The sequence below is a fragment of the Gobius niger genome (assembly GCF_951799975.1).
Source record: "Gobius niger genome assembly, chromosome: 4".
In the NCBI taxonomy this organism is placed as follows: Eukaryota; Metazoa; Chordata; class Actinopteri; order Gobiiformes; family Gobiidae; genus Gobius; species Gobius niger.
The window spans coordinates 34919601-34941523 of NC_136855.1; the positions used below are offsets into that span (position 1 = coordinate 34919601).

At 43.2% G+C, this 21923-nt stretch overlaps 1 protein-coding gene across 1 annotated transcript in view; it reads right to left on the reverse strand.

Annotated features, from left to right (window-relative positions):
* The window catches only part of cemip (cell migration inducing hyaluronidase 1), a 91188-nt gene that overhangs the window by 10654 nt on the left and 58611 nt on the right, over positions 1-21923 (reverse strand). The window contains exons 7-22 of the mRNA XM_079554665.1: positions 21167-21237; positions 20949-21044; positions 20408-20529; positions 20053-20200; positions 18306-18497; positions 11478-11647; positions 8470-8679; positions 7514-7719; positions 5275-5344; positions 4252-4380; positions 4092-4177; positions 2915-3046; positions 2800-2835; positions 1847-1999; positions 1466-1646; positions 1093-1308 (exon numbers count right to left, since the gene is read on the reverse strand). Of these exons, the coding sequence (XP_079410791.1) occupies positions 1093-1308; positions 1466-1646; positions 1847-1999; positions 2800-2835; positions 2915-3046; positions 4092-4177; positions 4252-4380; positions 5275-5344; positions 7514-7719; positions 8470-8679; positions 11478-11647; positions 18306-18497; positions 20053-20200; positions 20408-20529; positions 20949-21044; positions 21167-21237 (2218 nt within the window). The remainder of the gene's footprint in view (positions 1-1092; positions 1309-1465; positions 1647-1846; positions 2000-2799; positions 2836-2914; positions 3047-4091; positions 4178-4251; positions 4381-5274; positions 5345-7513; positions 7720-8469; positions 8680-11477; positions 11648-18305; positions 18498-20052; positions 20201-20407; positions 20530-20948; positions 21045-21166; positions 21238-21923) is intronic.

A 21923-nucleotide genomic window follows, 5' to 3' on the forward strand; every position in this document is an offset into this window, starting at 1 on the left:
TTAGTCAACAAAAATATTAGTAACATTTTTGTCAGAAATAACTACCTTTACTTCAGTAAAGGCACAATGTGGAGTTCTTTTTCCATAAGTTTGATATTATGAGTTTGCCTGTTTCATGTGTTTTGGTATTTGTTTTGACTATGAACTTATTAGACGTGGGTAATGGGTCACATTACTCCCCCTCTCTTAATTCACAGGACCAAATCAACTGCACCTGGACTTTGGCACAGGTATGAAAAGGAAATAAAGGCAAACGAACACGGAGTGAACGAGACTGGGCCCCCAGGGGGTCACGACTGTCTTGGCAGTCATGGGGCAGGATGGAGGGGCCGGGTCGTGGAAGGAACAGAGCAAGGCGTGTCGTGGAGTAGATACTGTATACGCAGCACGCAGTGGAGAAGAGGACCGACACAACCTGGCAAGCTGACCTAAGGCTCCAGAGTTGGACGTGTGTGGCGTGGGACCTGAGCGCGGCGGCACCTGGTGAGAGGAGCCGGAGGAAACGCAGCTGAGGGATCCGTGGACGGCGGGGAAGAGGTGCATACACCCCTGGGGTGTAAGACAGAGTCCCGAGTGGAAGCCGGAGTCACGTCCGTTGGGCTACATTAGCCTATTCTATCCTTGTGCATTTTATTTGTTTTGTCCTAGGCTAAAAGGTTCACTATACAATAATAACGTATTCAGCCGCAACATCCAACTATACCCTCAACATGAACAATAGACTCCAACCTGTGACATTTCAGTAAAATCAGTCAGCAACAATATTACATCATGATGAAATATTTTAGTCTATGAAATTAACACTACCCCAGGAGGTGGAGACAGGACTGCCAACTGACAACATCCCACCGCTGAAGTTGTTAACAGTTTCACTCAATTAAAAAGTCTTTCTTTTGGGCGGGAACAAGAACCGAGAGGTGTCAGGAACCATTAGCACCAACTAAAGGCTGTTGTTCCCTTGATTTAAGCTTCACTAAAATGAACACTTTCCTGGACAACTGAGAGAATGCACAAACGCTGCCATTACAGCTCCTCCAACCACTTGTTTGTAGTGTTGCCTTTTGTGCCTAGTCTGTCTTTTAGGGGCCCCACCTGTGCATAGTTTCCGCTGCAGATGGCCCCTCTCCACTCGGGCACGTCGATGCAGTCCGGATGGCGCAGGAGCCAGTTGTCCTCTTTGACCAGGTAGGCCCCGGGGTACTGGCTCAGGGACCCGTCGGTGTCATGGAGGAGGGCGGTCTTGTCCCCGTCCCTCTGCATTAGGCTGAAGAAGGGGCCCACCTCCCCAAAGAACAGCCGAGAGGGCAGCTGCGAGGGCAACACAGTGGAGTAAGAACAGAGGTGAGGATGTTAAAAGCAAATGAATGCAAATGTGAAAGTGAAAGTTTGTGCGGGGTTTATAGTGCAATATGAGAGTAAAATGCTTTGATTTAAACCGGCGGGACATGAGTCTTCAGGCACTGACCGGGACTTGATCGAAGGTGAGCTGTGACACGTTGTTGTTGGGGCAGGTCTGCCATGAGTTGTTGAGCCTGAAGCCGATGGCGCTGGTGTGACGCCCCTCCAGAGCGCTGAACTTTCTGAAGGTGCAGTTGTGAACGCGGACGGGCCCATCGTACACCTGCATGCCCCGCGTCGGGAAGTTCCTGTCGGGCAAATACCTTTGAGAATTATTGTCGTCCACAGCATTTTATCATGACATACAATTTGTCATAGACACATTCAAATGCGCACATGTGATGTGGCTTCAGAGGCGAATAGCAAATGAACAACTATTAGCAAATTAGCAAAAGAATCATTTCAATAATTTAGTTGAAAGCAAAGTGGGTGTTTTAATGGAACTTACACAGCGCGAGGCAGAGAGCGGCCCTTCAGGTCGATGCCTCCGGGGCCCCACACGTTGCCGGGCTGGAACGTCCCTCTGTTGTCACTCTCTCCCACAAACACAGAGTTCACCACCTGCTGGTGGGAGCCGTCATCATCCGGGAACGTGCCGCCGCTAACACATCAGTCAGTGGTTAGTGAGAATCTAACCTCATAACACAGCAGCTTCAGTAAACACAATAATGTGGGCAATAAAGAATGACACATCTTAACATGACGTGACCCTGCACATGAGACGAGACACTGCAGGTGAAAAGTAAAAAAAAAAATCTTCACAGGGGATTTTGGATATCTTGTAGGTAAAAAAAATAGTGGTTCAACGCTCAATGAAGGAAATAAATATCTAAAAAAAAAACCCTCTCTGTAGAAGCTACCAAAGTGGAGATATTGGCGCAAGAGTGTAAAGAAAACTATTGTTATTTTTTATTTATTGACCTTTATTTAACCAGGATAGTCCCACTGAGATTAAGAATCTCTTTTTCAGGGGAGTCCTGGCCCCAGAGGGGAATCTATTGTACATGTTTTTAGTGGTAGGGGAAACCGTGTAACGTTTGTGCCTGTGTATCTCTCCCGGCTTTGTCCAGGGCTTTCTCCCAGAAAGAATTACAGTTTACATCTCGGTCGCCTTTCATGCTACACGTGGATACCAAACTTTCCAATATTTGTGAATGAACAAACGAAAGAGGAAGACGGCCACGCTGGAGTAGTTATTTCCGGGAAATCTCTGGCCTGCCAGTGGACAAAGGCTGAGTTTAGCTTTTTTTTACTCTGACATTATGAGTCAAAACACAAAACAACCTAACATGAAACAGATTATCATACAACTGTAATTCAAGACCATTTAAAAGTAAAACGTGAGTTACAAATTGTTTATTTTATCGACGCACAACGTCATGTCAGAGCTGGGATTCTCACCTGGCCAGAGTCAGGCTGATGGCATTATCTGCAAATCTGCAACACACACACATTCAGGTTAAAACCTCTTGAGATGAAACAGCTGTTTTACAAGAGGGACCAGAGTCATACTAACTGGCATTCATCCAGCCAGACGTCTCCTCCCCGCAGCCACGCTCCCTGGTCCATGTTCTTGTAGGCGATGAAGCGGTGGATCCGTGCAGGGACTCTGGGTTTGAAGGGGTCCGCGTCCTGGTGAGGGCCGTACCTGGGACAAAGAGGCAGAGAGGAGGTTGGACTTTGAAGAGTATGGATGAGCCGATCATTGCTAGCTATACTTCATCATTGATGCTAACAAAGACAGTCCTTTATAATAGACATTATATTAAAATCACTTCCTGTATGACATTTATAATCTGTAAATATTCATCCTGATTAAAAGGGCTTAGTTTTAGGTAGGTCGACCAATATATCGAACAGTATATTGGGCCGATGTATTTTACAATAGGTATTGGCCGATATCTCCAGAACCGAAAGTGATAGACTAGTTTGTGCATATCGCCACATTGCATAATTGCCTAAGTTATTTTGTATTGTTAAAATGGCAATAGGAGAAAAACAATGTGTTTTCTATAAAAAGTCTTTTTACATGTTTTCCAAAATCAAAACAAAAATTATCTAGGCAATTATGCTATATGGCTCACGATATGGCAAGAGTTCAGTCAGAGCTTTAAAATGAGCCCTCCCACAAACCATAAGAAATAGACACTTATAGACACGTATATACAATATAATCCGTCTTATTCTTCAGTGAACGTACATAGCTGTGAGTCTTGTTCGGATACCTCCTCGTATGCCCCTTTTTTGTGACGCCTCCACTGTGTTGCAGGTGTGGGGGGCTTTTCAGGGGGGAGTTTCAGAAGAAGAAATGTGGAGATCTCAAATGTCTTTAGCTCATAAGCTTGTTGTTTGTTTCCTTCAAGCCCCTAATAAAGCGCCCCCACAGTTTAACACTGACACATTTTACAGTTCGGAAGCACTTGGAAATATCGGCCAATCAGTCACTAAAAATCCCCCAAATCAGCCTTAGAAAAACCCACATTGATCGACCTCTAATTTTAGGCCTAATCTCTGATTCACCATTTCCCAAAACACTAATTACTAAGTCTTTCTCTACCCTTTCATTTCGACCTTCTGGCAGCACTGAATGACGTATAAGTTACTCCCACCAATGCGGTTGCCATGTTGTCACCGATATAACCCCTATAATTCTAGAAAACACACACAAAAAAGTGGAAAGTGGACAACCTCACCTGGACGCCACCAGAGACAGGTACGGCTTCTTGTCTTTGTTGTTGGCTTTCGTGGTCTTCACCCCATTGTCCAGGATCATCCCGGCCTACGACACACAACCACACATGCTCACTCACGTCCTCAAATCAGTCCAAAAGCCGACGTGAGATTTGGACTGACCCTGTTGTTGGAGTGCGCACGGTTGTTGATGAACAGACCCATGGGGGTGTGCTCGGTGTGCCCGGGGGTGTACATGCCCTCAGAGGGGCCCGTGGGCACGTGGTGGAAGATGAACCAGAATCCAGTCTCCTGAGGAACCCAGCACAAGCATTCAGTCACTGTGAACTTTCTTAGTGTCAGTGTTAAAGATCACTTGGGCAATTCATTCTAAGAAAGTAGGCATGTCCTTCATCTTAGTCACCACATCTTACACACATTGTCAAATCAAAATACTTAAAGGTCCGCTTTATTTGGGCATTTTTAACAACTTTTCAACATCTTAGCCTTGGTATTTCTTGTAGCAAAACTTTGATTTTTTGTTGTTGAGGTTTTCAGGAGCAAAAACATAACACCCATTTCCATTGTGTTCTATGGGTAGTCAAAACCTTAAACCTAAACACTCAGAACTACACACAGCGCAGATAGAACCGTATAATCCAGAGGAGACGATATGTGACGCAGTGAAATAAGCTCAAATTAAAAAGGGTAGAAATTGTTGCTTGCCTTCATTTATTTATCTTTTATTTATTTATTGGTTGATTTGGGACAGTGCAAGTTAATGAACAAGCCACAGCGGGTTGAATTTCCATCCATCGTCCCCCAAGACATGACACATTCACCATGGGTTTAATCAGAACAAGTTAGAGACGGTAGCTTTAAAAACATTCTGGAGACTATTGGAGACGGTAAGTGCAATATTGGATTACTGAAACAAAGCACAGCCCCAGGTATTTTTGGAAAAGTTATCAAGCCCTCCAAGGCCTATACCAAGGACACTGCTAGTTGACATTCCTTTTTGGAAAGCTCCAGCTAAACCAAGCATCCGCTTAGTGTTGCATTTGTTCCTAGCGATTTCCCTTGGCATAGCATTGTCTCACATTAAAACAAAAATAACACTGCCCCTGAGAAACTCACGAGTCAATTTTCTAAGACACACATGTCCCAATTCAACACCAAGTAATAGACAGTGTTGTGTGTGAGTACCTCGGAGCCCGCAGCTGAGCAGTTGACCAGGTTGTTGTTGGGGTTTGCGATCCAGAACGTGGATGTGGCACTGTGGACACACAAGAGGAGGGTCATTCACTCAGGGTTCACTGGCTCATAGAGAGGACATAGAAATGTTTGTTAAAGTGAGTAATGATCCAGTCATGTCCTGCTGTCAATTTATTATGTTTAGTATCTACCTGGATGTCTAAGAATGTTACACAAAGTTTGCCTCATGACTGCAGTAATATTATTCAACACCTGGGTAAGCTGAAGACGATGAATACATGTAAATGAATACGAAAAACCTTTTCTTTGGCTCTGCTTTGCTCCCTTTTGTTTAAATTAGTCATGTTCAGACATAACTTAGCAAAGATAAGTATTTAATATGTATTCAGCAAACTAACTCTTACTCCTTTTGAGCCTTTTTGTGTAACTTTTAAATCAAAGTAAATGATGCCTGTTTTTAAAAAAAATTTTTTACCTCTTACGCAAATAGTTCAAATAAACAAAATAAAATAAACCAAAAGATGTGTGCCACCGCCCACTTTGCGATCTTGTGGGAACCATGCCTGTCGAGCTTTGGGCCTAAAAATAAGGGACATTTTCTGGCACCCATTCCGAGCCGTCCCACCCCAACCTAGCTCAAATTGACAGCAAAGCAAAAGTCATGACAACTGCCACTCAAGTAGGTGGCAGTTCCTGCGAGGCGAAAGTGAAAAGGCAGAATGTAGGTTCTTTACTGGAGATTTACCGGAAAATACTACGAAGGATGGTGGGAAAGAGGGTAAAAACACAGTAGTTTCCCGACTTGACAGCTATAGTGGTTAGTTGTTAGTTATCAACCTTGGCCCCTCGGCCGTCTGAATCAAGAAATGTCCAGCTCTATCAATTTACTGGACTTTGTTGAAGTGGTTGATCCTTATATCATTAGTTACACTTATTCCAAACAGGTTCACATTTCAACTGCAGTGCATGAAACTGCCAGCATTCCCTCACGTCCCCCGAATCTCACAAACATCTGAAAGAGCGATTGTTGTTCTCATTTACATTCAGCGAGAGCAGAGGGCCCCAGGGGCCCAGACGCACACTGGGGCACACGCTGCGCTCAATCGAATTTGATTAAATACATTTTTAATCCATGGAAATAAATCGACGGGGGAATTAGCCCAGAACACAATGGTTCAGATAAATTGGACAAAAAGCTTTTTACAAAACATCAATTTTCTGCCGCAGAACATTAATTAAATCAGTTTAAATGAACAGGTAGTGAATAGAAAGAACAGGTGAGGAGGTCACAGTCAGCAGCAGGTTAGGGGCAGCATGAGCTCTTTTAAATGGAGTTTAACTATCCCCATAAGCAGAACACACGACTCCCATACTAATAACTAATACAAATTATTCTGATCATCCATACATCCATCCATCCATTTTCTTCCACTTGTCCGTTTCCGGGTCATGGGGGCAGTTGTTGGAGCTGCCCAAATCACATTGCACCAGCCCCTTATGGCTCCTTCTGCAGGTGGTGGGTCCACAGAAGGACGGCCATGGTTCAAACCGGGCCTGTTGGTCTCTCATAAGGGGCTTCTGAACCGCTCTTTGTTTGACCCGTCACCTAGGACCTGTTTGACATGGGAGAAATTACCAGGGGCACAAAGCCCCCGACAACAGAGCCCCCAGGATCATTCAGGTGCTCAAACCCCTCCACCACGTTAAGGTAGCGGTTCCAGGAGGGGTATTCTGATCATCAATTTCAATTGTCAAATAATATATCGAGAGTAAGCAAAGACTTCAGAACACTATGTTTACTGATCACGAAGCATGTTTATTTCTTTAATTAATCAATCAAACAACCCAAACTCGAACATGCAATATCTACACAGCACATGCCCCACATGCTTTACACAAATGGAACCCTCGACCTTGCTGTGAGGCGAGAGCGGTAACACTTGCACAACACATTCTGAAAACACCTTGTACAGAGCTAAATGAACACGCGTGCAAACAGAGGATTTGAAATGGAACTGAGCCAGTGACAGTGCAGGTAGAGGCGAGATCTTCCTCACATATCCACTTACACGCTCGCACTCACAGCTACTGTTTCATCTGTCTGAGTGTGCGTGTGTCTGCCTGTGTACCAAGTCGTGCAGGATCAGGGTTGTCTGATTAAGGTTAGGACAGCAGCAAGTCTGGTTTAGCCCCAGAAAATGAAAGGACTGTATGTGTAATGTGCTCTGACCTGCAGTCCTGGCGGGGGTTGGCCACATATCCGGGGTAGGCGTCGTCGGTGATGTCGCGGCACATTTTACCGTCTCGGTCAGAGGGCAGGAGTGTCCCGGCACGCACCACCAGCCCCAGGCAGTGGTCGAACGTGTTCCTCTCCTCCGGGCCGTCCTCCGTGAAGAAGCAGTGCCCCAGAATATCATAACCGACCACGTCCTTCACCTACAATCAGCAGCAGTATTCCTATTACATCAGTCACTTTTATACTGCATTTCACACATCCTTGATGCAAGAAAGTTGTCTATACTACGTCAGGGTTTGAGCAAGGAGTCAAAGAGGAACTATTAGTCATAAAACACTTCTTTGAAATGGTGGTTAAAGATGCAACAACAAAACAGTATTTTACATCAAGGAACACACACCAATATAGGCAGATACTGGAGGCAAGGTGGGTGAAGTGTCTATGCCCATGACCTTACTGTGCCGTCGATGCGGCTCTCACTGATTAAGTAAACATTCTCTATTTGTCTCTTGCCCAACATGAGGTGTAGAGAAGATTTGGTTAGTGTGTTTCCTCTCCACATTGCACAGGCCCAAAATACTGAATCTGAGTGTCGCAGGGGCAGAGCTGAGAGTGGAATCAAGGGACTGTGCCCCCTGAAAGAAAAGTAGTTATTATTGTTTTATTGCTGAAATCAAACATCCCAACCCTAATGAGCTCATGATTTTGCCTTGAGCTCTTCCATGAGAGAAGTATCAAATAAACAATCTTAACAAACTCAACAAGTTTAGCTTGAAGTATTCGAAAATACTGAGGGTTTTTAAACAAATCAAATCAATAAATTCAACATTTAAACCCATATCAACCAATGAACTGAAAAGTCTACACCCTCATGTTCTCATCTTCAACTAGTCCAAGAGAAGAATGTCCTGTGTCCACCCCTGTGTGTGCATGGGGGTGTATGTTCTCACCAGCAGACCGTTGGTGCCGTGGATGGTGACGCAGCGGGAGAAGGAGTGGTGTATGGACACATGTTGGATGGAGGTTGGGGAGTGGTAGCCGCCCCTCTCGTCCACGTCCCCGTTCATGTGGAAGTGGATCGGGTAGTGTCCCATGGACTGCTGGCCCATGTGCTGGAGCTCCACCCCGGAAACATGGGCCGCTTTGAAGCCGCGCTCCACCTGCGAGCACAATCAGGGGCACAACTTTAAAGAAATTGATACTTTATTTATTTTTCTGTACAACGAATAGTTCTAGAAAAATCAGGGACAGTGAGATACTGACGGGATTTTGATTTAGAGTCCCATTAGCTTAGTGGCTCATTAGCTTCAAGACAAAAACACCTACCGTGATGAAGATGGAAGTTTCCTCCAGTGAAATCTTTATTTGTATCTATTTATTTTAAGATAAAGGGGGGACAATGCATATTAATGAGCATTTAAACAAATGTAAATATGCCAGATCAGCCTTGGGCTAATTTCCATCTGCAGACCCCCTGGCAGGTTTATGTTTACAGAAAACAAAACAAAAAAAACTTTCAGCCTCCCATGTAATCTTCAGTTATTTATTTTTTTGGACAAGACACCGCAACAAACCCATTGGGAAATAACGGGACAGGAAAGCAGCGCCTCCTGAGGATCCACTCGGAGGTCATGTGACGTTCGCGTGCATATAGCCCTTTGTAGTTATTGTTACCATATTGGCCCACTGCTGAGTATGAAAAAATAGGAACAGTCCCTTTAATATAAAATAAGCAAGGTAGAATTTTACCAATATAAATGTGCTGATTTCAGTGTCAGACAGCGAGACAAAATGAAGTTGCACTTGCGTGAAAGCTGGCACTGTCTCGCGTGTTCAGGTGAATCTCTGTGTGGGCTCACCTCCAGAGTCAGTCTCGTGTTACAGAACAGTCTGCTACATTACACCCAGGTCGGCCCATTACTTTTACATGTACACTGATCATTTTGCCCGTTGGCCTGACGCCTGGGCCTGGGGGGGACACACAGGAGACGTTCATGTTTATGATGATTCTGATATGCGGGAGCTGATTGTGGAATGGCACGCTCTAATGCAACACATCCAGCTCAAATTCATCCGCCTGTCACCCAACAGAGGACAAACTAATGTGCGGTTTGGATGAGCATATCTGTCTCCTAAATTTTACACTGTGACAGCAAGACCCATAAATTCACCATTTATTTGGCAGGGCTTTGCTTGAACTTGCTACACTCATGGTGAAGGTTAATATACGGTCTTCTTCCTGTGGTTATAAGTCAATTTGTTCTCTGGCTCCAAGTGAAGCGTCAGGTGCATCACCTTTCTGAGCAGAAACATCTGTAGGAGTTTTACACTTCCACAATGAGCATCAGAGAGCAAACAACTTCTTCCATCCATTTAGCAGTGAGGCCAATCCCAGTTCAAAGTTTACGAGGTATTTGTGACATTTATATAATTTCAGTGGTCTCTGCCGAATTTACACAATGAAATAGCAAGTCTGGGTGTTGCTAAACTCTTGTTTACATTCGGCCCTCGTGAAGCGAATCCTGTTGCTCTTCCTTTGTTTGGGCAGCCGATGAGTGCACACTGATTGGGGTTTGCAGCAACATTTCTGAACAAACAGGGGCAAATAAACTTAGGCTGTATTCAGACCTGCACTGTTTGGTCCACTTTAAACGGATCAGGGTTCGTTTTGAACGCTGGTCCGGATTTTTTATTCAGGTGTGAAAACAACAAACGAATCCTGTTGCGGATCAAAGAACCGGACCGAGACCCACTTTTTCAGGTGGTCTCGGTCCGCTTCCAAACGGACTCTGGTCCAGTTCGCGCCAGGTGTGAATATAAACCACTGTTGATCCGAAACAACTGCGGGATACATGCACCTTTTTGGGCTTAACAAGCCACAGTAGCAAGGCAACGTGGGAAATGTTATCCCTTCGCAGCTGCTAACGCTAATACTGGATGGATACTACAAACAATGAGCCGTGGACAGACCTGGAGCCTCCTGGATATTTGGGCAGATGCACTAACCCAACTGCTAGAACAGACACACAAAAATGTGTTCGTGTTTAGCGAGAAAATGAAGGAGAGGGGCTTCGAGCGTCTCCTGAACAGCCGTGGTCGCCGCGTGGCGTCAAAGTGGAAAAAAAGAAGAATGGAGGATCAAGGCCAACAGTTTGTCCCGTGGACATAATGGAAACAAACAGCTCAGCAGACGGCCCTTCATCTGCACAAAACACCTCTTCCTCCAGCTGCTCCGGTGAAGCTGAGGTTAATGGTAAGTGTCTCTCACATTTCTTTTATTATCATAGTAAGCTCAAATTTTAATTTTAATTTCATTTGTTGTGGTCCTTGCTGCCCAATGGGAGCCTCAATGGTCACACACGTGTATGTGTTTACAAAATATAGTTGCGAACCGCACCGAACAAAAAAAAAAGTCTTCTGTTCCGGAACAAACAAGTGGAGCAAAGGACTTTTCTGGTCTGGATACACAGTAAAAATCAGTGTTTTAATGGCATGGGAGACTACAAACGAGTGGATGAAGCGAAGGTTATTATATTTGGGCCCGCGATGTAGCTAGCTAATGTCTCACAGCAAAGTTCCAAGACCAACAAAACACAGATGTCCTATAGGCTGTAAAAACTCTGCCCAAAATGTACTTTATTGGTCAGGCCACTTTAGTGTTTCTATCCAACATTGACATACTGCCCCCTTTTGGCAAGTGTTCTTACTGCACATGATCAATGATTTGATTTTAAACAAGTGGACTGAGCTTGGTAGACCAACAGGTGTAAACGCGCTCTCACGCTTTAGCTCAGAGAATGCTAATTGTTAAGCACTAGGTTTTTTTAAAGTCCGAACAAGCTTGTTGGCCATGTCGCATTAGCTTTACGGAGCATTGAATGACGTGTCTCCTGATTCCTGTGGGTTTAGCTCGAGTGGCTTATTTCGGTCATGTGTTTTGGTGCTCGTGTGCATGTACCTTCAGGTGTCCCCCGAAGGTGTCGAAGCTGAAGAACTTGCAGGCGTGCTCTCCGTAGCACTTCTCCTGCATCTCTCCTCGCAGCAGGATGTTTCTGGTCAGCAGGCCCACCTCGGCTCTCATGTCCACCCCGTCCATCAGCTCACCCACGTGGAGGAACTGCGCGGTACCTGAATGCACCAGAGTGAATAAGGAGTTTGTTTTCTGTATGTCAGCTACACGTTTAGGCTAACCTTCAACATCTAAAGAGCCACTTACAAGAACAAAATCATGAATATATTAAAAGCAAAGAGTCCAGATAAAATACTTTAAAGGTCACATGTACAGCTAATGTCTCACACGTCCAGATTTTAGCTGCATAAAACTGACAGGCAGACACGCCGTGTTAAGTCCTGACTCGTCCTGAGCCCGGGATGGTTCATAGCAGAGATTTACTTTAGCACATGACTGTGAACAGACTATTTCAAAGAGCAGTTTTAAAGTCTATTCTTTCTCAGAGACCTGAGCACTGGACTAATATGACCCACAATAGTATTTCCATCTACAACCAGAGCTGTATTTTATTTTTATGAAATTATTAATGTAAAATCTTTGAAACTGTGATTGTATTAGAAGAAAATATAAGAAAGATCTATGGAGATCACTTTTTTAATGTTGTTGTCCATTGCACAGTGATAACGGTATGGTCATACCGCCTTTGCTCTGCCCAATCCCGTCAGGACTCAGAAGCTAAGCAGGGAAGGGCCTGGTCGGTGCTTGGATAGGAGACCGTTTAGTAACACCAGGAAGCGTAGCAAATGTAGTGAGTGAGTGAGTGATGGTGGTCCGATGGCGCAGACTGGTCTCACTTCCGTCAGTCTATCCCAGGGCAGCTGTGGCTTCTATAGTAGCTTGCCACCACCAAGTATGGAGTGAATGAATAATGCAATGTCAAGTGTCTTTCAGTGTCCAGAAAAGCACTATATAAAAGCAATGATTATTTAAATAATTCTGGGGGTCCTTCCCTGAAAAAGTTAAAGAAATCCTGTGTCACTGCCTTCATAGCAGCCTGTCTGCTTACTCCTGTTTTAGGATAATAATGCATTACATAGTTGTGTTTTTTTCTAGGAGTCCAATGGAATTTGTTTTGTCCTACTTTACATTAAAAGCCCTGTGTGCTGCTTGTTACTGTATTTCTCTGAAAGTTGTGAAGCATGCTAGTGCCGTCACCCCTTGAGCCATACTCAAACTTCGGCTTGAGTATGGCTTACAGCTGTCAGTTTATACTTTACACTCCCTGTTTCATTGCTTGTAAAAAACAAAATCTGGTACAAGGCCTTCATTTAGCGATTTTCTAGACACTCAAACTTCAGTCACTTTGTAATTGAAAGCATCGCACCTCCGTCACACTCTGTTTCCCAGGAGGTGACTGACAGACAGCCGAACGAACAGATTCATAGGTGGGCAACACAGGAGATTGTGACTGCACACTTTTCCCCATTGGTTGCTCAACACATTTGAATGCCTAGAACTTGCTAATTAACTGCGTGTCATAGGCAGGCACAACTAATAAAGACTGCGGAGGCTTTGTTGTCCAGTCTTCACCTTCACTGTTCAAACAAACAAGCTCACAAACACGCTCACAAACACGTGGGCGGTCAGCGTGGCGCAGAGACAGGAGAGCGGTGGCCACGCCTGGGAGCCTCTGTGTAAATGTCAGGATGGAAATAGAATCATGAAGGCTCCCTCCAGGCACCACTCTTCACCAAGCGTCATTTTAAACCATTTACCGCCGTCAAGAGTTCAGTGCGCTAATCCTGGCACAATTATTAGGACTGACAGCGATAAACAGGCCCCGCTCTACACATGCACATACACACACTCAAACAAGCGGCTGTCCAATTGCCAAAGCAGCAACACGGCATAATGAAGGGACAGGAGAAGATATGCTGTCCACAAGGTACAGTATGTATGAAAATGGCTGCTTGAAGATATGCAAAAGCAAAAGAACGACAAAAATCTGCATAATGCCGAAGTAATTGGGAGATCGACTACACATCAACACTGACCATCCTGATGTTCTTCACTTCTCTCTGTCCACATCACCCATTCCACTCACTTGCATCCTACAATTGGCATTAAAACATTCGGCACCTTCCACTCGGCACACTTCACATTTGGCACCCTGCATTTGACAGCTCGTATTCGGTTTCCTAAATTTTGCATTTTGGAATTGAACACTCTCCACTTGGCATCCTGCAATGGCAATCTTACATCCCTTGCATCTCATCTTGCTTTATAATATACATGCATTACGTTGCTGTGAATTGTTGTCTTGGCTGGCGAAAAAAAATATTGCGGTACTTTTCTCCCAGTTATTTCTTTTTTAACACCACATAAACCCACACCGAGCAGTCGAGTCCAAGCATGGATATTTCCGCTTCATTATAAGGGCAATTATACAATTATATGGGAAACCTCACAGTTCCTTTCCTCCACAAACCAACATAAAAAAAATAAAAAATCTTTTTTGGCAGTTTTCAAAAATGGTCTCCATTAGCTTCCACGGAGTCTCTCCGGGGTTTAAAAACATCCATGCACAAATCACATGTCGCCTACACTATGTTATGAATTATTATGCAAATTGTATTTCAGTGCCATAAAGGTAAAAGAAAAAAAAAATCTATTAAACTCATGGATGGTATTGTGTCTCAGGGCTCTTTGACTCACTGACATCAATCTCAGACACCTGTGATAATCAGTTGTCAGGTTAAGCCCAGTTAAGGGAAAAACTGAAAAATGACGTTCACCATGTTAAAACAGGCCATCATCATTTCAAGCAATAAGGGAAAGAAAAGGATTTCTCTTGCGTGAAATTGTTGAATGCCTTGAACTAGGTATGAAAACCTCGATATTTCACGAAAGACTAAGCGTAATCATCGTACTGTGAAGAGATTTGTGACTGATTCAGAGCACACACAGATTTTTGCAGATAAAGGCACAATGAGGGCGGTGTCTGCTAGACAAATACATCAGATTAAGAGAACAGCTGCTACAAAGCAGCAAACAGGTATTTGAAGCTGCAGGTGTCTCTGGAGTCTCTCGAACATCAAGGCGTAGGACCCATTATACCATGGAAGAAAGTGGTCATGCAGAAACTCCACATTTTTTTCAGAGGTAATTTTCACACCTTCAGGGAGCCAAAATTGGCTGGCCAGCTCTCTCCTCATTATTCCAGGCCAAAACATGACTTCGCCCCCTCCTTACTGATGTCACAGCCTTGTTGGGACATGGTGGCCATTCACCAACCATCCACTTCTCCATCCATCTGACCATCCAGGGATACACAGAACTTATCAGTGAACAAGACTGTTTGAAAATGAGTGTTCACGTATTTATGAGCCACTGCAGCCGTTCCTGCTCATCAGCTTCAATGAACAGTTTAGGAGAGGCTGGATAGACGGTTTATGCACAACTCGGGAGACTCCAGCAGCTTCAAATACCTGTTTACTCGGCTTAACTGATAACTAATTATCACAGCTGTCTGAGATTGATGTCAGTGATTCAAAGAGTCCTGAGACACAATACAATCCATGAGTTTCATTGATTTGTTTTTACCTTTCTGACACTGAAATACAATTTGCATAATAATTCTTAGTGTATATTCAATGCAGTAAACTTTCAACAGCAGGTTTCCAAACAAGCATCCATAACAATACACATTTCGAAGCCCTTTAAACAGACTTGATAAACATTTGTCTTTTTATAAGTCCATCTGTTGTCTATCTGTGTGTGCTGAGGCTCTGCTGATTCCGTGCAAATGAAGATCAAAATGAAAGTGTTCTTGTCTTACAGTTAGATCTGGAAAACGGGACAACTAAATCTTTTGAGTTGAGTTGTAACATGTTGGTGACAAAACCCACCAAGTGCCAGATTTTCAAAACAAGGCTATTTTACCCGTTATCTTTGACTTTCAACTAAAGCAGTGTGCAACCAAAGGCTACCCCAGCAACTTTTCGGACAATTTTTCCTTTTTTCAGATTCCCTAAATGTGTGACAGGACAAGAGACTGGACAATTTTTTTTTCATGACTGTAGGTGCTGCAACGCCTCTGCCTATTTTGGACACAATCCTCATCTGCCCATGAGATCTGACTGTCTAACAAAACTCCAAAGGAAAGAGGAAACAAGAGTTATTTCGGATCAATTATTTCAGCTCGTTCAAAATGCAGCCGCTCGGCTTTTAACTGGCACCAGAAAACATGAGCACATCTCGCCAATTCTGAAATCCTTGCACTGGCACCTGGTTCGCTTTCGTGTTGATTTTAAGATTCTTTTATTTGTGTATAAATAACTTCATGGCCTCGCTCCGCGGTATCTGTGTGACCTGCTGCAGCCCTACACTCCTGCTCGCACTCTCATAAGTAATTTTTTGCTCGTGGTGACCAAAACAAACAGGAATGTACTGCCCTAGTACCTTAGACAGGCCGAGTCACTCACAATTTTTAAGTCCCAGCTGAAAACCTACCTTTTTTCTTCAGCTTTTAACTTGCATTGATTCCTTATCTTCTGTTGGATTTGTGTTGTTGTTATGGTTCAATTTACTGTACTGACTTTATTATGCAATCTTTTTGTATCACTTAGTTGTGCCGTTGTGTTTGTGTGTACAGCACTTTGGTCAACTGTGTTGTTTTTAAAGTGCATTATAAATAAAGCTGGATTGAACTGGATTATTTCACATATTTTTGGACCCCATATATTACACTTCAAGGGTCATTTATCAAGACGAGTGCAAAATAGTTTGACCAATCTGGGAAATAGCTGTTGCACCTAATTTAACCACAAATCTGATATGAAAGAAGTCTGCTCGAGTAAAAAATGTGTAAATAACTGTTGCTGATCCATTGTTGAAAGTGCTACTCATTTTGCACATGAGAACTCCTTGGCTTTAGATACTGTGCACTAGGTCGCACTTGTTAATAAGTTTAACCCAATTAGTAATAATGCTAAGTTCATTATGTAGGCCAGTGTTTCCCAATCAGGGATGTGGAGACCCCCGGGGGTACTTGAGCACTTAGCAGGGGGGGGTAGAATTTCAATATGGGTTTCAAAGGAAAGTTAGTTTTAAGATAAGATAAGATAAGATAAGATAAGATTATTAGCTTAATTTTTAACACAACACTGTATTATCTTAGTTTAGTTGGTCACTTTGTAATAATATTGGCAAGATCATAAAGGTAGGGGGTACTCAGAGTATAAATTGACGACTCAAGGGGTATGCGAGACAAAAAAGGTTGGGAACCACTGATGTAGGCTATGGATCAGTTAGTGGTGGGAATTATGGCTCTTTCCTGGGAGCTGTTCAAAAGACTGGCTCTTTTAATGAATAGTTTATAGTTTAATAGTAATGGCAGCCAGATAACTCGCAATATCCAAGACGTGATTAATAAAAGGCATGCTTTTTATTCAAATATTCTAAAATTACAATGGGACTGATATTTACACTTTAAAAAACGTGCCACAACTAATAAAAAGAGGCTCCAACTGTCAAAAATCATTTCTAGTGCATTCAGCTTTCACTTTAGTGCAAAAAACATTCACTTGTGTCATCTGCTCCATTGTTGGGCAAAGTCATTGTTCAATCGGGAGAGTTCTGGGCAAAACTGACAGAAAAAAAAAAGATCTGTCTCTTTTCACAACTTCGGTCATGAATGTCAAATAACTAGATCAGTTTTTGTATGTATGTGGTGGAAAGAATCTGCAGCATCAGCATTTGTAACAGCAAATGACAAGTTATCAATGAAAACTGAAAAGAACAATGGACCTAAACAGCTGCCTTGTGGAACAACCGTGTACTTTCAGAAAACCTATTAAAAATGGTCTGATATTCAATTTTGTTGCGACAACTTTAGGAAATAAAACTTGCTTGATCTCGCTGACTCCACAAAGACCGACATTGCTCCATGAGAGAAGTGTTTGAATGTGACAGAAAAACAAACATGTAAGCCACCGTTAGTGTTACCTTTCTTCACCTGTGTCACCCATCATCACCGTCTGAGGCACAGTCTGGGGCCCGGTTATGAAGGGAGTGGAACAACGAAGGCCTTTTAAGAGTCACTAATGATTCTAAGTGGACTCTCTGGAGCTTTTAACCGTGTTATTATGTTGGTCCCTTATTAAAAACACAGCTATTCAAAAGTTCAAGTAATGCAAAATCAAGAAGAACCAAGACGTTTCAAACCAAAAGTTCAAAAGTTCTCAAGGGAAAAAGTCTGATGTGGCACATGGGTCAAAAGGTTTGCTCATAAATTAAGTCGGTAGGAGACTGACACACTACAAGAAAAATCGCCCCTGTTTTTGAGGTCGTAGATGGATTAAAACATGCAAACTCCATATCGGAAGACCCTGAATTGTTCCAATCTGTGGGCAATGTGAATCCATTTGGAATGAAACCACATAAAATGAACTGATTTGTGTTTGGTAATGAGGCTAAATGTAATGATAAGTATGCTAAGAGGTTAAATGTGTTGTTGTTGTCCTGGTTTTGTCCTTTTGCATCAATTTCTACCTTGGAAAACAATAAAAACTCTTTTCTACCCTATTCCAAGTGAAAGTATTGTGTCTGCACTTTCTTCTTTTAATTTAATTTTACACTGATTTTTAATTTGATTTCAAAGATATCTCGCTTTACTTGTAACAGCTTGTACTTTTAATTTAGATTGCTTTTATCGGTTAACCACTTTGAATTACTTGTTGCTTCACAAATTAACTTGCCGTACCAAACCACATTGTGATTACACTTTTTTGTTGTTGTCTGAGTCTCTAGGCATGAAATCGGTGGTGTCCTCACCTGCCACTCGGATCTGGGTGGCGGAGCAGCGGGGGCAGGGCAGCAAAGTGAACTCTTCCGCCTGGTGCATGGAATAGTCGGTACTGGCCACCACGATGCGGTCCCCGGGGCTCCACCCCTGAGGAGGCTCCGCCAGCTCCACGATGCTGCTGTTGGACTGGGAGTCAATGGAGATGTAGGCCTGGGGGCGAACTGCGGCGGGAACACAATACACCATAAACATCATTAAAAGTCCTATAATTTTCTCTTTGTGTGGCATTGTTATCAGATCGATTTCAGCGAAACACAATTACTGATGCTCTTGAGATATGCATTTTTGCAGATAAACTCTTTAAATTTAGTCAAGAAAAAAAACTGTTGCTTGAGAGAATAATGAATGAAGACTGAGAACTAGTCAATAAACAGAAATGGAGGATTCGATTTGCCAGTGACGGCATAATCTGCAGTCAGACTTCTTCAGTTGCGCGAAAGCAAAAAAGCCCTCTCATCCCAGTTAACAGTCCCGGGGGCATGTTTCTGATTATGAATTGCCTCTTTTATCTTGCAACAGAGTTTATTTGTTTTTTATGCCCATTAATTTAGCTTTATCCCAATCCATAATGAGGATTTCCCTTTTGCCATGATTTCAGATTTTTGCTTAAAGAGACTAGATGCAAGTTGGCCATTTTATGCTCACTACTGCCACCTCAGGTCTTAAGCGTAACTGCAGTCTCTATATTAAGCACATGCTTGATGGCACTTCGAACCCAAATTAACACCTTTTTGAGTGACAGTGCAGGATTTTAGAGGCAGTTGTGGTGAATAGGTCTGGGCTTATTCTACACATTAGGACATGGCTGGAACATGTAGGGGGAGGAAAATACATAATTTTAACATTTTTAAACTCCGTATAGTCCCTTAACTGATTGTGTGCGCCATTACCATTTCTTTCTCACATTCCTTACGTGAGAAGTCTAACACTTTCCTAATGGCATAAAACTTTTCGGCCAATTTTTCCTTTTTTCAAGAGTGTGGACAATTTTTTTTTCATGACTGAAGGTGCTGCAGAACATCTACCGAAACATGCAACACCTCTGCCTATTTTGGACACAATCCTCATTAAAAAGACTATTCAACTATTCATTAAAAAGACTGGCTCTTTTTAATGAATAGTTTATAGTTTAATAGTAATGGCAGCCAGATAACTCGCAATATCCAAGACGTGATTAATAAAAGGCATGCTTTTTATTCAAATATTCTAAAATTACAATGGGACTGATATTTACCCTTTAAAAAACGTGCCACAACTAATAAAAAGAGGCTGCAACTGTCAAAAATCATTTCTAGTGCATTCAGCTTTCACTTTAGTGCAAAAAGCATTCACTTGTGTCATCTGCTCCATTGTTGGGCAAAGTCATTGTTCAATCGGGAGAGTTCTGGGCAAAACTGACAGAAAAAAAAAAGATCTGTCTCTTTTTACAACTTCGGTCATGAATGTCAAATAACTAGATCATTTATTGTATGTATGTGGTGCAAAGAATCTGCAGCATCAGCATTTGTAACAGCAAATGACAAGTTATCAATGAAAACTGAAAAGAACAATGGACCTAAACAGCTGCCTTGTGGGACAACCGTGTACTTTCAGAAAACCTATTAAAAATGGTCTGATATTCAATTTTGTTGCGACAACTTCCTCATTGGTCTTGTACAACGCCATGAAAAGAGACAGACACAATCACAGAAGCTGTGTATGCTGTGGAAGCGTTACCGAGTTTGCGGCAGAGGAAGCGGACGCGGTAGTCGTGGCACATTCCGTGAGGCTGGTCCTTGTTGAGGCACACAAAGCCATAGTCCTTGTCCATTTTGTGGATGATGTCTCCGCTCTGGTCAGCTGGGACCCCATCCACAGTCTCTGCCTGTAGTTAATACATAAACTTCAGAAAGATCCAGGGAAAGTGTTTTTGATATTTACTCAGCAAACTTCAGCTTAGCAGTTTCTCCTGAACAAACAGTGCTTGCCTTATCCACTGTATGAATTTCCCCCCCATACATTTGATCATCAATAAAGCCGTTTTTTGGTAGCATTTCGAGGACATTACTATATAAATCTCCTCATGTGGTACCTGTATGTCCAGAGGGTTGGAGCAGACGCGCTGAGGGAAGGCCTTGTGCAGGTCAGACACTTTCTCCCAGTCTCCAGAGCCGCGCTGGTCGTCTCTGCTCAGCCACTCGGTCCACTCGGCCTCTAAAATACACAGCCACGAGGTCAGTATTGTTATATTGCCCACTAAAATAACTCTTTTACCTGAGTTTGATCCTATATTCATTAACCTGTTACTTGCCGTCCCCCCGATAAAGAGGCTAGGGTCAGGGTTACGATTAGAGTTAGGAACGGAAAATGTGACTTCTTTTCCCTCACCTGATCATACTTAACCAAGCTGGTATTTAAAGGAGGAAACTGGACTTCCACCTAGTTTCTCGTTAGGTATGAGTGAAACTGGCTTAGTGTAACTAGGTGGGGATATGGTACTTAGGTTTCAAAGTAACCAATAAACTTTGCAACCTCTACTATTGGAGAAGTACAATGAAGTACAATGTTTTGCTTCAGTTCAAGTGTTAAGAAAATGTGCTGGCCTAATGCAGTGAGTGTGGGTGAGAGCGCACCTTGCACCCACTGGCTGGAGGCAGTGATGCTGAAGGACAGTCCCTCTCTGGAGCGAAATGTGTGGGACACATGGGCCTCGCTGGACGCCTTGGCCCCTAAAAACACAGCTCAATCAGACTGGAGACAGAATAACGAGAGAAGGAAGTAAAGTGAGTGAGAAAGAAAGAAAGGAAAGAAAGAAAGAAGGAAAGACATGGGGCTAGTTGAAGACAGGTACCCTGATACATCGCATGGTCCTCCACTGCCGACGAGGGGTCTCCCTTCACTGCGATCATGGCCCAGGGGTGTCTGAGAGGAAGGGAACTACAGTTAGCGATGTCTCCAAGCTAGGAAGAGAGTTTTTCCATCAGGGGCTGCAGATTGAAACATGTTTATTGTCCTCCTTCCCAATGATTTCAGCTCCATTCCAGACTGGACAATAAACCGAGATGAGGGGGACTTTTTGCTATCACACACCTGGGTTACTGTACTGTACAGGTAGTGCTGCAGGGAAGATAGTGCCAAAACCTGATCTATTGACCTGAAGTGAGGGGGGTAGGGTGAAAGCAGACCACAAAGCTACTGGGGGATCTAACCTTTGTTCTTTAAAAATACAATTCTCTTCACAGAATCCAATAGTCTTCAGAAAAATTTCAAATGTAATAAATCCCAATGGCGGCAGACTTTTGTTTACAGAGGACATCAAATACGTAAATAATTGCGGCCTTTGAGATTTGATCCTTGTGGCCACGAAGATAGCAGTTTGATTGAGATTATGCTTGTAACCATTTTCTTGAGAACGTCTGCTTATCTGCTCATTTTCCCTCAAGTAGACCCATGAGGGACATTGGTGGAATACTGATAGCGGCACGGCACTGTTTGCTCTAATTTATGGTATGGTTTAAGCAGTCCTGGAGATGCATATCCTATCCACGTTCTGAGATGCAATCAGGAGTCTAAAGAAGGTCTGTGTGCGTGAATCTGTCAGCGCAGAG